Source organism: Tenrec ecaudatus, chromosome 16 (assembly GCF_050624435.1).
Source record: "Tenrec ecaudatus isolate mTenEca1 chromosome 16, mTenEca1.hap1, whole genome shotgun sequence".
NCBI classification, from domain to species: domain Eukaryota; kingdom Metazoa; phylum Chordata; class Mammalia; order Afrosoricida; family Tenrecidae; genus Tenrec; species Tenrec ecaudatus.
Genome location: NC_134545.1, coordinates 19823970 through 19842775, shown reverse-complemented (window position 1 = coordinate 19842775; position 18806 = coordinate 19823970). Strand labels below are relative to the sequence as shown.

The 18806-nt window shown below is 45.3% G+C and overlaps 1 protein-coding gene across 1 annotated transcript in view; it reads right to left on the bottom strand.

Annotated features, from left to right (window-relative positions):
- Positions 1–18763, bottom strand: part of PI4KA (phosphatidylinositol 4-kinase alpha) — a 107095-nt gene extending 88332 nt beyond the window's left edge. The window contains exons 1-2 of the mRNA XM_075534533.1: positions 18532–18763; positions 2182–2298 (exon numbers count right to left, since the gene is read on the bottom strand). Coding sequence (XP_075390648.1) covers positions 2182–2298; positions 18532–18672 — 258 coding nt within the window. The 5' untranslated portion in view covers positions 18673–18763. The remainder of the gene's footprint in view (positions 1–2181; positions 2299–18531) is intronic.
- Between the last annotated feature and the right edge of the window lie 43 nt (positions 18764–18806).

The following is an 18806-nucleotide window of genomic DNA, read 5'->3' as shown; positions in this document are numbered from 1 at the left end:
CCAGGACAGATAAACCCCTCAGGACCAATAATGAAAGTACCAATACCAGGAGGGTAAGGATAAGATGGGGGGAAGAAAAGGGGAATCAATCACAATGATCGACATATTCCCCCCCCACACACACACCGCCATCTGAAGACTATCTAGTCAGATTAAGCCTCTGGTAGATCCCCTCTAGCCACCGGCAGGACTCGAACAGCTTTACTATTCGACAGAGATTATGGAAGACTTGATTATAGTGGATGGAATCATAGTATAATATGATACTTGGTCAGCTGACCTCCCTCTTGACCCAACATGAATTTGCTTTAGGCTCAAATATTTCTCACCTGTTTCACAACAGAAATTTCTGGCTTTAAAAATATTGGTGGTCTCAAGAATACTTTGTTCTAGCAACCTGGCATTCTGTGATGCTCACCTTTCTGACACGATCACTGGGTGTATAGGCAAATGTGTGTGAAAAAAGCTGATGGTGCCCGGCTATCAAAAGATATAGTGTCTGGGGTCTTAAAGGCTTGAAGTTAAAACAAGTGGCCATCTAGCACAGAAGCAACAAGTACATATGGAAGAAGCATATCAGCCTGTGTGATCATGAGGTGTCAATGGATCAGGTAACAGAAATCAGAAGACTCAAAACAAAAAAAACATATTGTTGAGAACTAAGTGGGCCAAACACCCAAAACCCACTTGTAGAAATTAGGACATCCCCTCACAGAAGGGTCACAAGGAAGGGATGAGTCAACTAGGGTGCAGTACAGCACCAATGAAACACACAGTATTCCTCTGGTTCTTTGAGGTTTCCTCAACACCCCTGATCCTGACTCCAAGTCCTACCTTTCAGTTCTGGCTAGACCAGAGCATATACACTGTTACAGGTAAGAGCTCACTACACATGGAATCCAGGTCAGATAAACCCCTCAGGTACAGAAATGGGAGTAGTGATACCAGGTAGGGGGTATGTGGGGAGACCAATCACAATGATCGACAATGCATTAACAAGCACCCCCCTCCAGGAAGATGAACAACAGAAGGGAGACGGTAGCCAGTGTAGATATGAAAATACTAATAATTTATAATTTATCAAGGTTTCACAAGGGTGGGAGGGTGAAGGAGGGAAAAAAGAGGAGCTGATACCAAGGGTTCAAATAAAAAGTAAGTGTTTAGAAAATGATGATAGCAACAACTGTAAAACTATGCTTGATACAATTGATGTATAGATTGTTATAAGAGCTGAAAGAGCCCCCATAAAATGATCTAAAAAATAAAAGAAAACTGAGAATTAAAAAAATTAAAATTAATTTTTCCATATATATATATATATCATTGGTGGTCTTTTCTTTCTTGTTATTTTTTCTTTATATTATTATTTTCTTCTTTCTGTTTCATTTTGTTTTTTTATTGTTTGTTAGATTTCCCAATTTATGAAGCACAGAAGGAATAGATTCATTAAGACAATAATTTACGCAACGTTTTATCAAGATCAGTGAGGTGGGGAGAATGAGGGGAACTGAGGTGTGAACAGTGAATTCGGGAGGGAGGAGGGAGCATTAGAACCGCATGTGGTGAGGTCTATACAACTCTTTAAAAGTGACTAACTATGTAAGTATATGATATGTGAGTATAATATGAAGAAAACTAATAAAAAAATAAACCAAACTTGATCAATGGTTACCATGGGTGAATGAGGACGCGTTTTTCTTAGAGGGTAATGAGTTTATGTTCACGGTGGTGGACTATTTTGGAAAAGGCTATCAGTAATGGTTGTACAACACGCAGAGTATAATCAATGGCACTGAATTATACATGCAGAAGGAATTGAATTGGAGAATGTCTTGCTGTGTATATTTTTACCACAATTGAAAAAACCGACATAAGTAATGAATACAAGGAAGAAGAAAATGTTCTAAAACTGATTGTAGTAATGATTGAACAACTCGATATGATTGAGCTACTGAGTTGTATGATATGTGGATGGAGTGCCATAAAACTTTAAGAAAGAAAGAAAGAATGAATGATGGTGGGGAGCAGTTCCACTCTTTCCTGTAGGTGACTGTGAGTCAGAATTGACTATAGAAGGCAGTGGGTTTTTACACATGCATCTACTATTTTTATGCAAACAAGATTTAAATTCTAAGTACCCTTTTACACTGCAGACATACTTTTTATTTGGTGGAGACCTACCTGAAGGTCAGACTCGATGAGAAAAACACCCAGGGCAATGACGGCGTCCCTGCGCCTCTCGTCCAGCTGAAAGACCCCGTGAAAATCCACAGGGCACATGCAGAGCAACTTCTGGACCTAGAAAGAAGCAAACCACAAAACGTTAGAGACCTGCATTCCAGGCACAGCTGTACTACCACAGCTCAGTGAACCTAGAGACCCGTACTCCAAACACAGCTATACTCCCACAACTCAACAAACCCATGTAACCCACCATCTCAGAGGAGCAAACTACAAAATGTTACAGATCTGACCTCCAAATACCGCTATGCTCCCACAGCTCAATGAATCTCTGCAACACACCACCCCTCGGAGAGGAGCAAACCACAAAATGCTAGAGACCCTCTCACCCCTTCAAATACACCAGTAGTACCACAGCCTACCACCCCACCCTCACCACCCCCCGGAAAGATCCTAAAAACTATATATCCAGCTCTAGAAATGACTGACTAGCTAGGGTGGTATAGTGGTTATGCATTGGGCTGCTAACTGCAAGGTCCACAGTTCAAAACCACCAATTGCTATGAGGGAAAAAGAGTTTTCTATTTCTATGAAGAGTTACAGTCTCTGAAAAACTCACAGGGGCAGTTCTACCTTGTCCCGGAGGGCCACAATTGAGTTGGAATCAACTCAATGGCAGAGAAATTACAGCACACACCAACCACATCACACCTTCCCAGCCCGAGTAGCCTGAGCACAATGGAGGACCAGTACTGACCACTCCAGAGTAAGGACAGCACCAGTGTAAGAGCCAGTCCTGGGCCATCACTGCTGCCACTCAACCTGACTCACAGCAATGGTGCCCACGTGCAGGGCTCTCTTGAAAATTAAATTAAACTGAGGCCTGCAGCAGTTCAGCGTTCCAGAGAGGTGCGTCCCAGCCACTCTGCTCACCAAGACACCTGGCCCAGTGTGTGCTTGCGTGAGGAGTGCCTATACCACTGGGACCACTGGCAGGCGTTGGGGTGGTGGGTGAGGTAGTTAGTTTATTGTACCAACCTGGCCGATAAACACATGTGGGGCTAATTGGAGGGCGGAGGGATAAATGGCTCTGTGAGTCTCGCCTTTCTAGTTCTTGGGTCTCTTGCTTTCTGATGGTTGGACCAGAGTGTAGCTGCCTTTGCCAGTTCCCTGCTTTAGCTTGCAAGGCTGACTTCCTGCAAGATATCTCTACGGAGAAGCCACATGGACCTACCCCGATGCAGCCCTGGGTGCTAGAGAAGCCACGTGGAGACCCCTGCCAGCGCTGAGATACTTACACATTCACGGATTCGGCTTTCCTCCTGCAGTCGGTATCACCGTGTGTGTTTTGTGAGATGAAGGAGGAATTTGTGGATTGGCGTCGGACATATGGGTTAATGTTGGACTTGTACACTTGGGCAGCACTGGGTTGGGATATTTTCTTGATGTGTACTTAACCTTTATATAAAACTCTCTTATACATGAGTTTCTATGGATTTGCTTCTCTAAAGTACCCAGACTAACACAGGGGGGTTAAAAAAAAAAAAAGAAAATTTAATTAAACTGAAGGACCACGCACAGAACATGAAGGGCTCAGTAAGCAACACCTGATGTCACCAGATATGCTGGAAGCCTGGTAAACAAGCAGACCAAAAAGACAGTAACTTGGGAAATAGATGGAAAATTTCAGATCAGCTTCCAAACCCACCAAGTGCCAAGGGTCTGTAGTAAACCCCAAACCAAACCCTCTGCCATTGAGTCAATATATGAGTCTGTATCCACTTAATGGCATTGAGTTTGGTTTGGGTGTTGTACTTCATCTACAAAAAATCATACCAAACACATGTAAAAAAAAACCCGACAAGACAGAGAAACCCTCAATAGAAAGCAGAGATATTAAAAACTAAAAACTTTACAATGAGTCAAAAGGGAGATCAAATGATAAGGAGTCGTGAGGTCTTAATTAGTGTTCTTTTTTACCTCTCTGGGTTCTGGTATCCATTGCAATGGTTACACAGACCTCACAGACAAAATTCACGGTTAAAGGGTTTATTAAGGAAGTTAGCAAGTTGTAATGCCAGTAAGAAATGCTCAAGATTGAGCTGTTTATCAGAACATGTTACAAAGTTCTGTCAAGTCTGCTAATAAATGCCCAAAGGGGCATACCATTCTGCGGTAAGCCTCAACCTAAAGGCATTCAGCTCCAGCTCTAAGGGGGGGCAAGGCCACCTTCCCCTATTATATGCCCCGAGGCACCCCATTCTATAAGCCAGCCTCCTGCATGAAAGCACTCAGCTTTACTTGCTGTGTGCGGTGGGAAATCCATCCCTCTGTTCCCTGCTCTGGCTCTTGGTTCTGCCGCTGCTCCTCTGATGTTGTAGCTGTCTTCTGGATCCAGGAGGTTCACTGCACAGGGATCACAGGTCCAGAGAATGCACTACACTCCTCGTTCTGTCTGTAATGAGCCCCCTCCTGCTTCTCAGAGGGCTCATTTTACACTCAACAGGATGGTATGCAGTGAATTCCATTTGCAATTGCGCACAGATGAATGAATCCTACCCATTCTTCCCCCCACCTTCTTACCACACCTATGCAGGGAAAGGTTGTTTGGTGGGAGTTAGACACTTCCGGCTAGAAGAGTCACATGAAGTAATTCACTGCCTCTGCAAGTGTTATATTTTAAGCTAACTACATCTGCCACAATCGACTTTATCATGCTCTCTGATAGCAAGACTATTCACATCCCTGGATATGGTCAGAGGGGATTCACTGGAGGCTTCGTCCACGTAGGAACCCTGTAACTGGATTTTGAGCCTCCATTGTCATCCATAGCCCTCTGTAAAACAAGTGTTCAGAATCTGAGGTCTGATACCACTCCCTTCTCTGGATTTAGATTTTACTTTTTCCAATCCTTGGATCACCCAGGCTGGTGTGCTTCTTCCATGTGGACTTAGTCGATGCCTCGCTTAGATGACTGCTTGTTTGAAGAAAAGCTTTTAAGACCCCAGACACTATATACTTTCTGATAGTCACACACCATCTGGTTTCTTCACCACACTTTACCATAGCATCCATATCTTCATTGATCTCTTTATGAGGGAGAGTATCAAACAGGAAACCACTGCTTTTCATCTGATAGTTTTCTGTCTTCGAAGAAACTTTAAAGGAAAAATCAGAAATTCAGGCAAACCTTATGTATTTATGAAGTGCTTCAAAAATGTAGTGGAAAAATGAAGTTGAAAAATAAGGGAGGTTCCCAACAAGCATTTTGAAGCTTCCAGGTATCATCCCAGTGTCGTTTATAATGGTAAAAAAATTGAAACACTTAAACAACAACCAAAACCTTTAAAATAACACTGTGTTAGTCTGGGTACTTTAGAGAAACAAATCCACAGAAACTCATGTATGAGAGAGTTTTATATAAAGGTTGCACATCAAGAAAACATCTCAACCCAGTGCTGCCCAAGTCCAACATTAACCCATATGTCCAACACCAATCCACAAAGTCCTCCTCCATCTCACAAAACACACGCAATGATGCTGACTGAAGGAAGAAAGCCGAATCAGTGAACGTGTAAGCATCTCAGCGCTAGCAGGGGTCTCCACATGGCTTCGCTAGCACCCAGGGCTGCATCGGGGTAGGTCCATGTGGCTTCTCCGTAGAGATATCTTGCAGGAAGTCAGCCTTGCAAGCTGAAGCAGGGAACTGACTAAGGCAGTTGCACCCTGGTCGGACCATCACAAAGCAAGAAAGGGGAGGTTCACTGAGCCATTTATCCCTCTGCCCTTCAATTAGCCCCACATGTGTTTTATCGGCCAGGTTGGCACAATAAACTACCTCAAACACGAAATGGTATTTTTCTAAGAGTAGTGACCTAAAAAAATGTCCCAAATGTCCACAAACTCACTAGAGTAATCTTCACTATAGAAAAAGGAGTCCTGCTTAAAAAAAAAAGAAAGAAAAAGGAGTCCTGGTAACACTGTGGGCAGGCAGGGAACTGCTAACCAAAAGGCTGACAGTTCAAGCCCACTAGCCACTCCAAGGGAGACGGAGAAAACTGATTGGTCCTATAAAGGTGACAGTTTCAGAAACCCTACTTAGGGTCCCTATGACTTGGAATCTACTCGATGGCAGGGGGTTTGGTTTGTGTGTATCTAGAAAAAATGCTATACTCAAACATAAAAGAATGTCCACAGTTTTGAAAGGCAAGACGACCAGTGGCTTTGCTCTTTTTCTTTGTACTCTTTTGTATTTTATACAGTCTGTTGCATGGGAAAACATTACACGTATGATCAGGGAAAATGTCCAGGGACTCAAGAGAAAAATATAGACAAAGAAAAGAAATTCTACACACCTCTCAGTAAATGCCTATGCAAAAGAACACAAAGCAATAGCAACACCTAATTTTTATGTTAACTTTCACCTGACAAAGCAAACTCTCTGCCATCAAGTCAATTCTGACTCATAATGACACTATAAGACAGGACAGAACTGCTCCTGTGGGTTTCAGAGGCTATAACTTTTTTTTAATAGTTTTACTGGCACATAATCTACATACCATACAATTCAATAGTTGAATCATAACAAGAATTGTGCAATCAATACCACAATCAGTTTGAGAACATTTTTGTGTTAGTCTGGGTTAACTAGAGAAACAAATCCAGAGAAACTCATATATGTATAAGAAAGAGCTTTATAACGAAGAGTAATTGTATATTAGGAAAATATCCCAGCCCAGTCCAGATCAAGCCCATAAGTTCAATATTAGCCCATATGTCCAATGGGACTCTATAAATTCCTCTTCAGACACACGCCAACACATGCAATGACACCGAATGCAAGAAGATCACAGGACAGTGGGTGGGGAGTCTTGTGGATCCAGTGGCAGTGTAAGCATCTCAGCACTAACGTGGGTCTCCATGTGACTCCTTCAGCTCTAGGGCTCTGGCTCCATCAGCAAGGCTCCATGTGTCTTGTCAGCAAGAAGACGAAGCAGAGAGTATGTGTCCCACCTCTAGGAAGGAAGGCAGGAATTCCCAGAATCCTAATGAAAAGGTGATGCCCACACAAAGGCCTCACTGGTTATGACCTGATTGACAGGATAGACTCCATCCTTTGCACAAGTTGATAGATTATGTAACTGCCACAATTTTCTTTCTTTTTTTGAGACTGTAACTCTTTACAGGAGTAGAAAGCCTCATTTTTCTCCCATGGAGCATCTTGTGGTTTCAAACTGCTTACCTTGTGGGTTGCAGCTCAACACACAATCACTAGACACAATGAAACATGTTTCTTTTAAAAGGGAAAGAAAATGAAATTTTATTAATTTTTAAAATTATTTTATTTAGGAACAAATGTACAAAAGTGCTTGACACAATGGATGGATGTATGGATTGTGATGAGTTGTATGAGCCCCCAATAAAATGATTAAAAAATAAATAAACGGAATGAAAACAAACAAACAAAAAGAACGATGGGATACATGTAGGAATATGTCGGATACAACTGATGCATGGTTTGTAACAAGAGTTGTAAGAGCCCCAAATAATGGGGAGGGAGGGGAAAAAAAAGAGGACCTGATGCAAGGGGCTTAAGTGGAGAGCAAATGCCTTGAGAATGATTGGGGCAGGGAATGTATGGATGTGCTTTATACAATTGATGTATGTATATGTATGGATTGTGGTAAGAGTTGTATGAGTCCCTAATAAAATGTAAAAGAAGAAAAGAGAAAAAAATGATTAGGGCAAAGACTGTACAGATGTGCTTTATACAATTGATGTATGTATATGTATGAACTGTGAAAAGAATTTTATGAGCCCCAATAAATTGTTAAAATAAATTTTTTAAAAAAGAGCCCCAAATAAAATGGAAAAAAAGACTATGGAAAGGTGTTTTCATTAAAATATATTTTAAATAACAACAACAAAAGATGGGCACGAAGTCCTCATCACATGTAGGGAAGACTTGGCAGCAGAGAGCAAGACAACTCATTCAAAGCTCCACGTGCCAAACACCATCGCACTTAAAATTCCAAGTGCTATGGTTAGCAGTATGTTTCTTCGAGGGCCTATCCTGGATTTCTGTTGGGTATGAATAAGCTCTTATCGACCATGTCTGGTCACATGACATGTACATGGACTTCGGCACTGAGTCTCAGCCCACTAGCAGGCTGGCTCGAGGTATGGACAAGACCACGCCCTGTTGATCACAGGCACAGTCAACCCGGGCGGGTCAGGACCACTTACAGGCACTCCAGAAGCACTTTTCATGCTGCTGCTTTGCGTGCTGTGGGTTCAGCACTGGGCTGCTGCTCACAAGGTCGGCTGCCTGACTTCATCAACTGCTCTGGGGGGAAAGGGAAGGTAGTCTGCTCCCGTAAAAACTGACAACTGACGCTTCCCAGGGAGCATGTCTACTTTGTCCTACTTGGTCATTATCAGTTAGCATCGACTTGATGGTAGTGGGTTTAGGCTTTGGCTCATCAATAACATCTTTCAAGTGTCTATAAAGGAGCTCTGGGGGGCGCTATGGAGTAAGCATTGGGCTACTTATGGAAAGGCCAGTCACTCTGAGGGAGAAAGATGAGGCTGTCTATTCCTATAAAGATGGACAGTCTCAGAAGACCTATAAAGGGTCACTATGCAGCTACATAGATTCAATTCTCAGTGGCCATGGGTTTTATGTCTTTACTGTATCCCAACACCACAAAAACTCAAGAACCAAACTCAATACTGACTCATAGCAACCCTATAGGCAGCCGTTGTCAACCTGTGGGTCGCAACTCCTTTGGGGGTTGAATATCCTTCACAGGGGTTCCCTCTGATTCATAATAGTAACAAAATTACAGTTATGAAGTAGCAACGAAAATAATTTTATGGTTGGGGGGGCCACCACAACATGAGGAACTATATGAAAGGGTCATGGCATTAGGAAGGTTGCGAATCAAAGGGCAGGGTAGAACTGCTCCTATGAGTTTCCAAGACTGTAACTCATTACAGGAGTAGAAAGTCCTATCTTTCTCCCTCGGAGTGGTTGGTAGATTAGAACTGCTAACCTTGAAGTTAGCAGCTAAATAACCACTATGCCACCAGGGCTCCTCTTTGCAGAGGACTTCAAAAAGTTGGTGGAGAAAGAAAATTAAAGAAAGGGAGGTTTGGTGAGTTGTTTTACGTAGTTGAACACAACAATGATGACTTGAAATACAACCCCCCACCTAATTCCCAATAAACAGGAAAACAGATCATAGAATTTTCCCGTGAGCTTTTTAAAGTTCCATTTCCTGGTATTGTACATGGTTTACACTAAGCAGACCCCTGTGAAATGGGCATGGTAGAAGCCCCTGGACCAACCAGACTGGATCAAGAGCAGAGATAGGAAAGCTCCTGAGGGGTTCTAAATAGGTACCTGTCACTGAGATCAAAACAGAAGGAACTGGTCAAGCCCAATTGGAAATGAGTGTTTTAGGCAGGGTGGAGGAGGCCGCCACCAGCACTGTGGTAGAGGCAGAGGCAGCACAGTGGGGAAGGGCGAGCGGGTACTAGGAAGTAATTGCAGGCAGGGACAATGCCCATAGGACCCACAGGCCAGGTGGGGAGTGAGAGCTGCCTAAAAGCACCAGGAGGCCACTGCTGTAGTACTTAGAACCCATCTATCTCTACAATGTGGGAGCCATTTGCTTGATTCCCGTGTGTGTGTTTATGTTGTTGTTGGGTGTCATGGAGTCAGTTCCGACCAATAGCAACCCTATGCACAATAAAATGAAACACTGCCCAGTTCTGCCATCCTCACAATTGTTCCTATGCTGTGTCAATCCATCTTGTTGGGGGCCTTCCCCTTTTTTGTTGCCCCACTACGACTACTGCTGCTGCTGCTACTACTACACACACACACACACACACACACACACACACACACACACTTTTCTAGTTCACTTCTGTAGAGCACCCAGCCTGAGACACTGACACTGAGAGGGGAACAAAAGCCTAATGTTTTAGGTTTCCTCCTAAGAAATGAATAGAGTGACCTTCCTCCATCACATCTTATCTTTGTTCATTTCTCCCGAACCATAAGCTTCTTGCAGACAGGGCTGGCCCCACTCATCTCTACCCACTGCACAGGATACACTACAGAAACCCTACAAATAAGATGTATCTTTTGTCAGGAAACCAGGGCAGTGGAGGGCTCGCTGCATTTTCTTTCTCTAAGGGACACAGTCCAGTCTGTGGGCCTGTTACCAGTTAGCTCATGGACTATTCTTTTGTTTCCCAGTTGTTTCATGGCTGAAAGATAAGTCTAGGCACCATTACTCCTTCACAGCTTTAGATGGGACTCTTTGCATCACATGGTTTTATTCCCTGAGAAGACACTGCAGAAAAATCTACTCGGTCAAGTGGTCCTTTCAGGCGTGAGAAAAACTGAGGCTAAGGGAAGGTACCTTGTTCTTGTTTTCATAGTTTTTAGATCTCATTGAGGAGTCCTGTAACATAGTGCTCACAGGAGAAAGATGAGGCTTTTCTACTCCCATAAAGAGTTATAGTCTCGGAAACCCACAGGGGCAATTCTACCCAACTCCTCTAGGATCAATTTGAGTCCGCATCAAGTTGATGGAAGTGAATCTAGAGGGTTTTGTTTGTTTGTTTTAGTGAAATTCCATGGTTCTGCATCTAAACACCATTTGGCACTTTATCACTATTTTACAGAAGAGAAGACAAACACAGAAATATATGAAATATTCAGGTAGGTTGCTGTCAGGCATCATGGGCTATGCAGTTAAACACAGGCAGAGCTGGTCTGGAGATTGGGACCTCCTGATCATAGAGTTCAGCTCCCCAGATGCTGGAGGGCAGTTCATGAGACAGATGGGCCAGGAATCGATGTGTCTGTCTGTTGTGTGAGGCGGGGCTCAGTGAGTGAAGAAGCTGCTAGGTGATCATCAATTCACCTTTGTGTATAACGCTAACTCTGAGTCACTGAAAAATGCTAACTCTGTTCAGGGCACAACATTTAAGAAGGACTGAATTAAAAGTGTTGTTAACAACAACAAAATAGCACTAATACTTAATCTCTAGTTCTCAGGGCATTTTGTTTCTTCAGAAAGATTATTCCCAGAGGTTTCAGATCACAAAAGGTATTCTTTCTCTTTTAAAAATGGTATCATACCCCAGCTCGTATTGCTGCTATTATAGTTTTCTTTATTTCAACCTAAATGCTTTACCTACCACCACTCTGATGGCTGGTTCTCAACTGCTATTTCCGGCCCAGTCATCCAGATTGGGTAGGCCGTCTCGTTTTCTCTGGGGGAATGTTTTCTTACTTTGAACCTATGGATCTGTGTTCTAATAGCCAACCAGGAGCCTGCCTTTGGCGACCCTGCGTGTCATGGCAGAATTGAAAAATGGCTGTTTCCTCTTTGTTTTCTCAGAAGCAGCTCACCGGGCTTTACTTGTGCAGGGAGCTGGGGGGACTTGATGGGCAAGCCTTTCACTGAGTGTGTCAGCGGCTTTCCGAGGTGGAAAATCATTTTGTTTTTTTAATAGTTTTATTGGCATATCCTTCACATATCGTATGATTTAATCGGTCAGCCAAATCAAGAAGATTTGTGCAGTCATCACCACAATCAATTTCAGAATATTTTCTTCTCATGTTCTTTACTGTTAGCTCCCCATTTCCCCACACCCTCCCCTGCCATGTCCCTACATAATTATCAATCCAGTTACTGTCTCTATAGATATACCTATCCTGGTTACCATATACAGAAAATCATGCAAAATACAAACAGGATGTAAGCAAACAAAAGAACCAATCCAGGATAGGCACATTGTCGCAGGGCTGGGGCCTCACTGCTCTAAAACAACATGCTCTAAAATCAGGAAAGGTATGCATCAGGGTTGAATCCTCTCAACAAAGTTATTCAACCCTATAGGGCAGGAAGAACTGTCCTTGTGGCTGTCCAAGACTGTAACTCTTTATGAGAGTAGAAAGCCTCATCTTTCTCCTGCAGAGTGTCTGGTGGTTTTGAACTGCAGACGCTGAGGATCGAAGCCCAACTCAGAAGACTGCCACCAAGGGCTAAAATGGGTAAAGGATATTGTCAGCTTTGCTCAGGTCTGCCAGTGTGGCAGGGCTGAGGGCCTCATTGCTCTGAAATAGGCTAAACACAAAGCAAGAAAATATTCTTTTGCTTTCCTGTGGGGGTGGGGGGAAGAGAAGCACAAGCAGGCACACCTAGGAGAATGTGAGGCAGGGGGAGCTCACTCCATTCTGGGATATCCAGGAGGCAAGAGCAAGGCCAGGAAGTAGAGAGAATCTAGGAGCAGGCTGCAGGTGGGTGTGTAAGGGTCTCCAAGAGGGAGAAGGGCTGAATGGGCCTTCTCAGGAGGAGGGTCTAGCCCATGTCTTGGGGACCATTTAGCAGGAAAAGCTCAAAGCTCAGACACAGAGCAGAGGGTAAGGGCCTGAAGGGGGTGAGGCTGGTTATCCGAACATGGCAGAGCCTGGTCACCAGAGCCAGGATACCAGAGAGGAGCAGAGTGGAGCAGGTGCTTAGAGATCTGCTTTGTTCTTCTCAAGGGAGCAGCACAGCAGGGCCATTTCGTCCACACCTGTGCCTAACAGAGACCCACCCTCAACAGGTGACCAAGAAGCAATCTGCGGATGATGGCATGAATTGATCAAGGAAAGCAAATGGTCTGAGCTACTGAGGAGGGAGGAGAAAGGAGGGAGGGAACTGGTTCCACTGCCAGGGATTAGCGCAGCAAGCAGGGCCAGCAGATAAGAGGACTTAGGTCATTCATGCCACTGGAAGCACCTTAGGGGAGCTAGGGCTGTCTGGGGCTGAGAGGGCAGGGCTGGTCCTGAAGGGTAAAACCTCTCTGGACTAAGCAAGATCAGTAAGTTCTGTAACCTCTCTCTGAAGCAGAAGGAATGAACAAACAGTTCCCCCACTGGGGACCAGCCATTCCTTTACTCTGTAAGCACCTCTAGTCATTTCTAGAAATGTACTTGTTAGTTGTTTGGGTGAAAGGAAAAATTCTCACTCATTCACTGCCATGGAGTCGATGCTGACTCATAGAAACCCTTTAAGACGGGGTAGACTGTCCCTGTGAATTTCCATCATCTTCTCCCTCCAAGCAGCTGGTGATTTTGAACTGCTGACCATGAGGATGCCTAACCACTATGCCACCAGTACTCCTAATACAATCCAGGCACAGTGAAGCACTCTTTTTCTTTTTAACCATTTTATTAGGGACGCATACAACTCTTATCACAATCCATACATACATCTATTGTGTAAAGCACAGCTGTACATTCTTTGCCCTCATCATTTTCAAATCATTTGCTCTGCTCTCCACTTAAGCCCTTTGCATCAGGTCCTCTTTTTTTCCCCCCTCCCTCCCTGCTTCCCCCTCACAGTGAAGCACTCTTATCAGTTATGCAATGAAAGGAACAGAGTTTGCACCAGATTCCAAGATGCCAGCCAAGGACCAATCTTGTAAGCAAGCCTTTCTAAGGACATCGGCCTGCCCAGTGAACATCTTTTTGCACAGAAAACCCAAAAGCCAGACCCAGTCATCCAGTCATTTCTTATTCACCACAACCCAATAGAGGGTTTCTGAGACTGCAAACCTTTCTGGGAGCAGACAGTCTCATCTTCTTGCAAAATGACACAACTTTGAAAAGTAAGGGAAGGTATGACGGAATTGACACCCTAACCCAAACCCAGCAAGTTGATTCCAACTCAGCCATCTGAGTGCAGCTGCTCCACAGGGCTTCTGAGGCTGGTGGGTTTGAATCATCAGCAACTCTATTAGCAGCCTGACACCTCCCCACTGTGCCACCATGGCTCCCAGAAACCCTCATAAAAAATGTTTAATTGCTTCTGACTCATAGTGATCCTAGACAGGGTTTCTGACTGTAAAGCTTTAAAGCAGCGGTTCTCAACCTATGGGTCTCGACCCCTTTGGGGGTTGAATGACCCTTTCACAGGGGTTGCCTGATTCATAACAGTAATAAAATTACAGTTATGAAGTAGCAGAGAAAATAATTTATGGCTGAGGAACTATATTAAACTGTGTTAAAGGGTCGAGGGATAAGGAAGGTTGAGAACCACTGCCTAAGAGGAACAGACAGCCTCGTCTTTCTCCCTCAGAGAGCCATGGTCGCCAACCAAACTGTAACGCATAGCTACTATGTTATTAACTTGAAACCATATTGTACTCTTGACAACTGAGGCAGTGACCACAAGATATCAAATGCACAGTTTGATTACAATTACAATTTGTTGCAATTACAGAGTGCCTTTTGTGGTGGGGAAGAAGGCTTGAGAAGGTGGTAGGTTGAACTTAAGATCTGCTTTTCAAAGTGCTGCTGGGTGGACAGAATGCCATCACTGCCAGAGCTGCAAGAGAACTTCCTTCGTACTCCCTCTTCTCTTCCCAGAACCCAACCATAAAACTTCTGACAGGCTTTTTGGCTTTTACTGACTAAGAGTACATGCTCTTGGTAAGAGCAATGGAGATTTATTAAGCCAGCTCTATCACCAAATTGTAGGAGCCCTGGTGGCATAGTGCTTGTATGTTGGGCTGCTAACTGCAAGGTCAGCAGTTTGAAACCACAAGCCACTGGGGGTGGGGTGGGGGGAAAGAAAGACAGGGTTTTCTACTCCTGAGTTACAGTCTTGAAAACCCACAAGGACAGTTCTACCCTGTCCTATAGGATCATTATAAGCCAGCATCAACTCAGTGGTAGTGAGTTTGGTTTTGGTTACCAAATGGTAATCCCACCCACAAAAAACAGTTGACATCACTGATTTCTGACTCCTAGAAAACTGAAGGGTTGTGGAGGAGATCTGCTGCCCAGGGTCTCATGGCTACCGTCTTTCGAGCCACACAACCAACCAAGGGACACCCTCCAGCTATTGCTTCTGAGTGGCCCCCCGTGCCTGGCTTTATTCATGTCACGCCATGGATCAACACTCCTGTCAAGTGCCATCCCTGCTGTTCACTGGAGGCAGCAGAGACTCACAGCAGGGAGATGACCTTCCTAAAGTCACACCAATCTGCACGTGACATTGTTGTCTGTACCAGCGAGCTGATTCCAATTCAGAAAGACTCTACAACAGAGCTTCAAAAAGCTCGTGGAGAAATGGAACCAAAAGAGAATGGAGTTTTTTTTATAAACTCTTGGGAGCACCCTTAGGTAGGGCAGAAGGAGCTCTGGTGGGTGGTGTAGTTGTTGTGCACTGGGCTCCTAACTGCAAGGTCAGAAATTTGGAACCACCAGCTGCTCATTGGGAGAAAGACAAGGCTTTCTACCCTGTAAAGAGTTAAGAGATTCAGAAACGCACAGGGGCAGTCAACCCTGTCCTAAAAGTCTGCTATGAGTTGGATTGACTGGATGGCAGTGAGTTTAGTTTGGTTTGTGTAGGGCAGAGCAGAACTGCCCCAGAGGGTTTCTGAGGGCAAAATCTTTAAGGAAATAATAGATTATCAGGTCTTTTCTCCGTTTGAGACGACTGTCTGGTGGGTTTAAACTGCTGAAGTTTCTATGGGCAGCAAAGCATTCAACCATTATGCCCCCCAAACTAAAAACCGCCACCGTCATCAGGCTGATTCCAACTCAGAGGAACCTCTTATATGGTTTCTGAGACTATAAATCTTTACAGAAATGGACAACTTCCTCTTTCTCCCATGAAACAGCTGGTGGGTTTGAACTGATGTTACAATGAGCAGCCCAACACTTACCCCACAGGACCACTTGGATTCCTTAACCAAGAATAAACCAAACTCATTTTGCCTGAATCAATTCTGGCTCATAACAACCAACCCTACAGGACAGAGTAGAATTGCCTCGGCCCTGCCCACCTTCACAGTTTCTAAGGCAAAGCAGTCTGCCTCAGCTTTCTCTTCTTTGGAGCAGTTGGCTGCGGGTTCCAATCACTGACCTTTCAGCTACCAGCTGAGCACTAAGTACTGTCTCCTCAGGGTTGCTTTAAGTAAGTAATACCAGATTCTCTGGGGAACTTATGCATGGATCAAGAGGCAGTTAAGCAAACATGCTTTAAAATCAGGAAATGTGTGTGTCAGGGTTGTCGCCTCTCAACGTGTTTATTCAATCTCTATGCCAAGCAAATAATCAGAGTAGCTGGATTATATGAAGAATGTGGTAACAGGATTAGAGGGAAGCTTATAATAACGTTGGATATGCAGATACCTCCACCTTGCTGAAAGTGAGGAACTTGAAGCATTGGCTGAAGGTCAAGAATTGTAGTTTTCAATAAGGATGACAACTCAATGTAAAGAAAACTAAAATCCTCACAACTGGACCAGGAGGTAGGGCTGCCAGAAGAACAAACCCATCTTTTTTTTTTTTAACATAAAATACTTTTGTTGGGGGCTCTGACATCTCTATCACAATCCATACATTCATCTATTGTGTCAAACACATTTGACTTTTGTATATACGTTATCATCATCTTTTTCAAAGCATTTTCTTTCTACTTGAGCCCTTGATATCAGCTACCTCATCTCCCCCCTCCCTCCCTCCCTCATGAACCCTTGATAAGTTACAGATTATTATTATTTCCATATCTTACATCTTCCTTTCACCCTTCACCCACTTTTCTGTTAGAACAAACCCATCTGTCTTGGAAGAAGTGCAGCCAGAATGCTCCTTACAGGCAAGGATGGCGAGACTTTATCTCATGTATTCTGGACATGTTGTCAGGAGAGACCAGTCGTTGGAGAAGGACATCATGCTTAGTAAAAGAGGAAGGGCCTTAACAAGATGAACTGACACAACAGTTGCAATAATGGGCTCAAGCATAAGAACAATTGTGAGGATGGTGCAGGCCTGGGCAGTGTTTCATTCTGTTGTATACAGGGTCGCTATACACAACCCACTCAAGGGCACCCAACCATATCTCCCAAACTCAAGCTCTTTCCATTTTCTTTCAATCATTCTTAAACTAGAAATCAGACTGGTGTCAGTCTCCCAGAACCGGCTCACCCCGAAGGTGAGTGATGAAATCACATTTTAGAACCACAAAGTCAAGGAGTAGTTGCTTTGCCCCACGTGCGGCAAAACAGCCTTCCCAGCCCCTCCCCCACTCCAGGGTGCTAGAAAACCATCCCCACCTGCAACAGGCAGGTCTCCTGTCACCATGGCTCTCCTCTTCCTGTCAGGTGTGCCCTTTTTCCATCTCCAGAAAGCAGTTTGGGAAAGTAATCCCCTTCCTTCAGCGCTAACACAATGCTATGTGCTGTTACACATCGGAGGGGCACTGACATCTGCTGTCCTCCTGGAAGCACAGTGGGTTGGTCACATGTTGGGGTGCTAACTGCCAAGGTTAGGCATTCAAATCCACCAGTCACTCTCGGGCAGACAGATGAGGCCTTGAAAACCCTATGGGACAATTCTACTCCTTGAGTTGGAGTCAGGTCAATGGCAATAGGGCAACCTTTACCCTTCATCTCATTTACTCAAGAACTCTCTTACTGATCAAGAAACAGGGAGGGGCTGAGGGTGGTGACATTACCTGCCCACGATGACACAGTAAGAGACAGTTACTTTGACCTTAAAACCCCGGGTTCCTTCTACTTTCACGTGCCTTTCACCTCTCAAAATACAAGATTCCTCTGGGGTTAGTTTGGCTTTCAGCTCCCAAGCCACCCTAAGCTCAATTTCGCTGCCCACTGAGAGTTCGCCCCCTCGCCCCACGGCTGCCCCTTGGCTTTCAAACGCCTACTCTCCACCAGTCTTAGAGTTCGCCCCCTCCAGTCCGCTCCTGCCTCTGGGCTTGCAGTTGACAAAGCAACACTTTGCACAAACGATGTCACCTGCTCCTCCCCGACACTTGGGGAGCGGGAGGGGGGGCAGCGCAGGCGACGCGAACTGATTCCGCCTCACAGCGACCCTACTGGACAGACTAGAACTGCCCCACAGTGGTCCCGAGACTGTCAATCTTTTTGGGAGAAGAACCGATCGGTTCCTAATCCTCCGCTAAACCAACTGCGCCACCAAGTGAAAGCGCCCACCCCCATTAGAGGGGGGTCAGGCGTCTCCTTCAAGGTCACAGGTGTAATGAGCCCAGGGGGAATCGGTGACCGAGCCCCAGGTTCGCAGCCCTGCTCACTGCCGAGGCTGTGCCCAGGCTGGATCCCCGGACTCCCGCCGGCCCATCCTCTCCCCTCCCTGTCCCCCGGACGTGCTCCCCCGATCTGCTGACTAATCCCCGAACGCCCTCCCATCCCACCCTCCTGTCAGAGGCGGCTCGCGACCCACGCCCGGCCTCCCTCAGGGCCCTCCAGGCCCCTCCTCCTGTCAGCCGGCAGCCAAGCGGCCAGGTTTACCTTCTCCAAGGATGCCGGTCTCTGCACTGCCAAGGAGCGGGCCAGTGACAGGACCGTGTTGAAGTAGAAATCCCGCGAACCTCCGGCGCCCGAAGAGGAGCCGAAGGCGCCGCTGCCACCCCGGGCCGTGGCCGCCGCCATCGTCGCACTCCGCGGCGGAGGGAGCCGGCTAGCCCTACCTCAGCGCCCGGCCCGCGCGCACCGACTTCGCTGCGCAGGCGCGGCCGCATCCGGCTTCCCTGGCACGTGACCTCGCTACAGCCGACGCTGGGCGG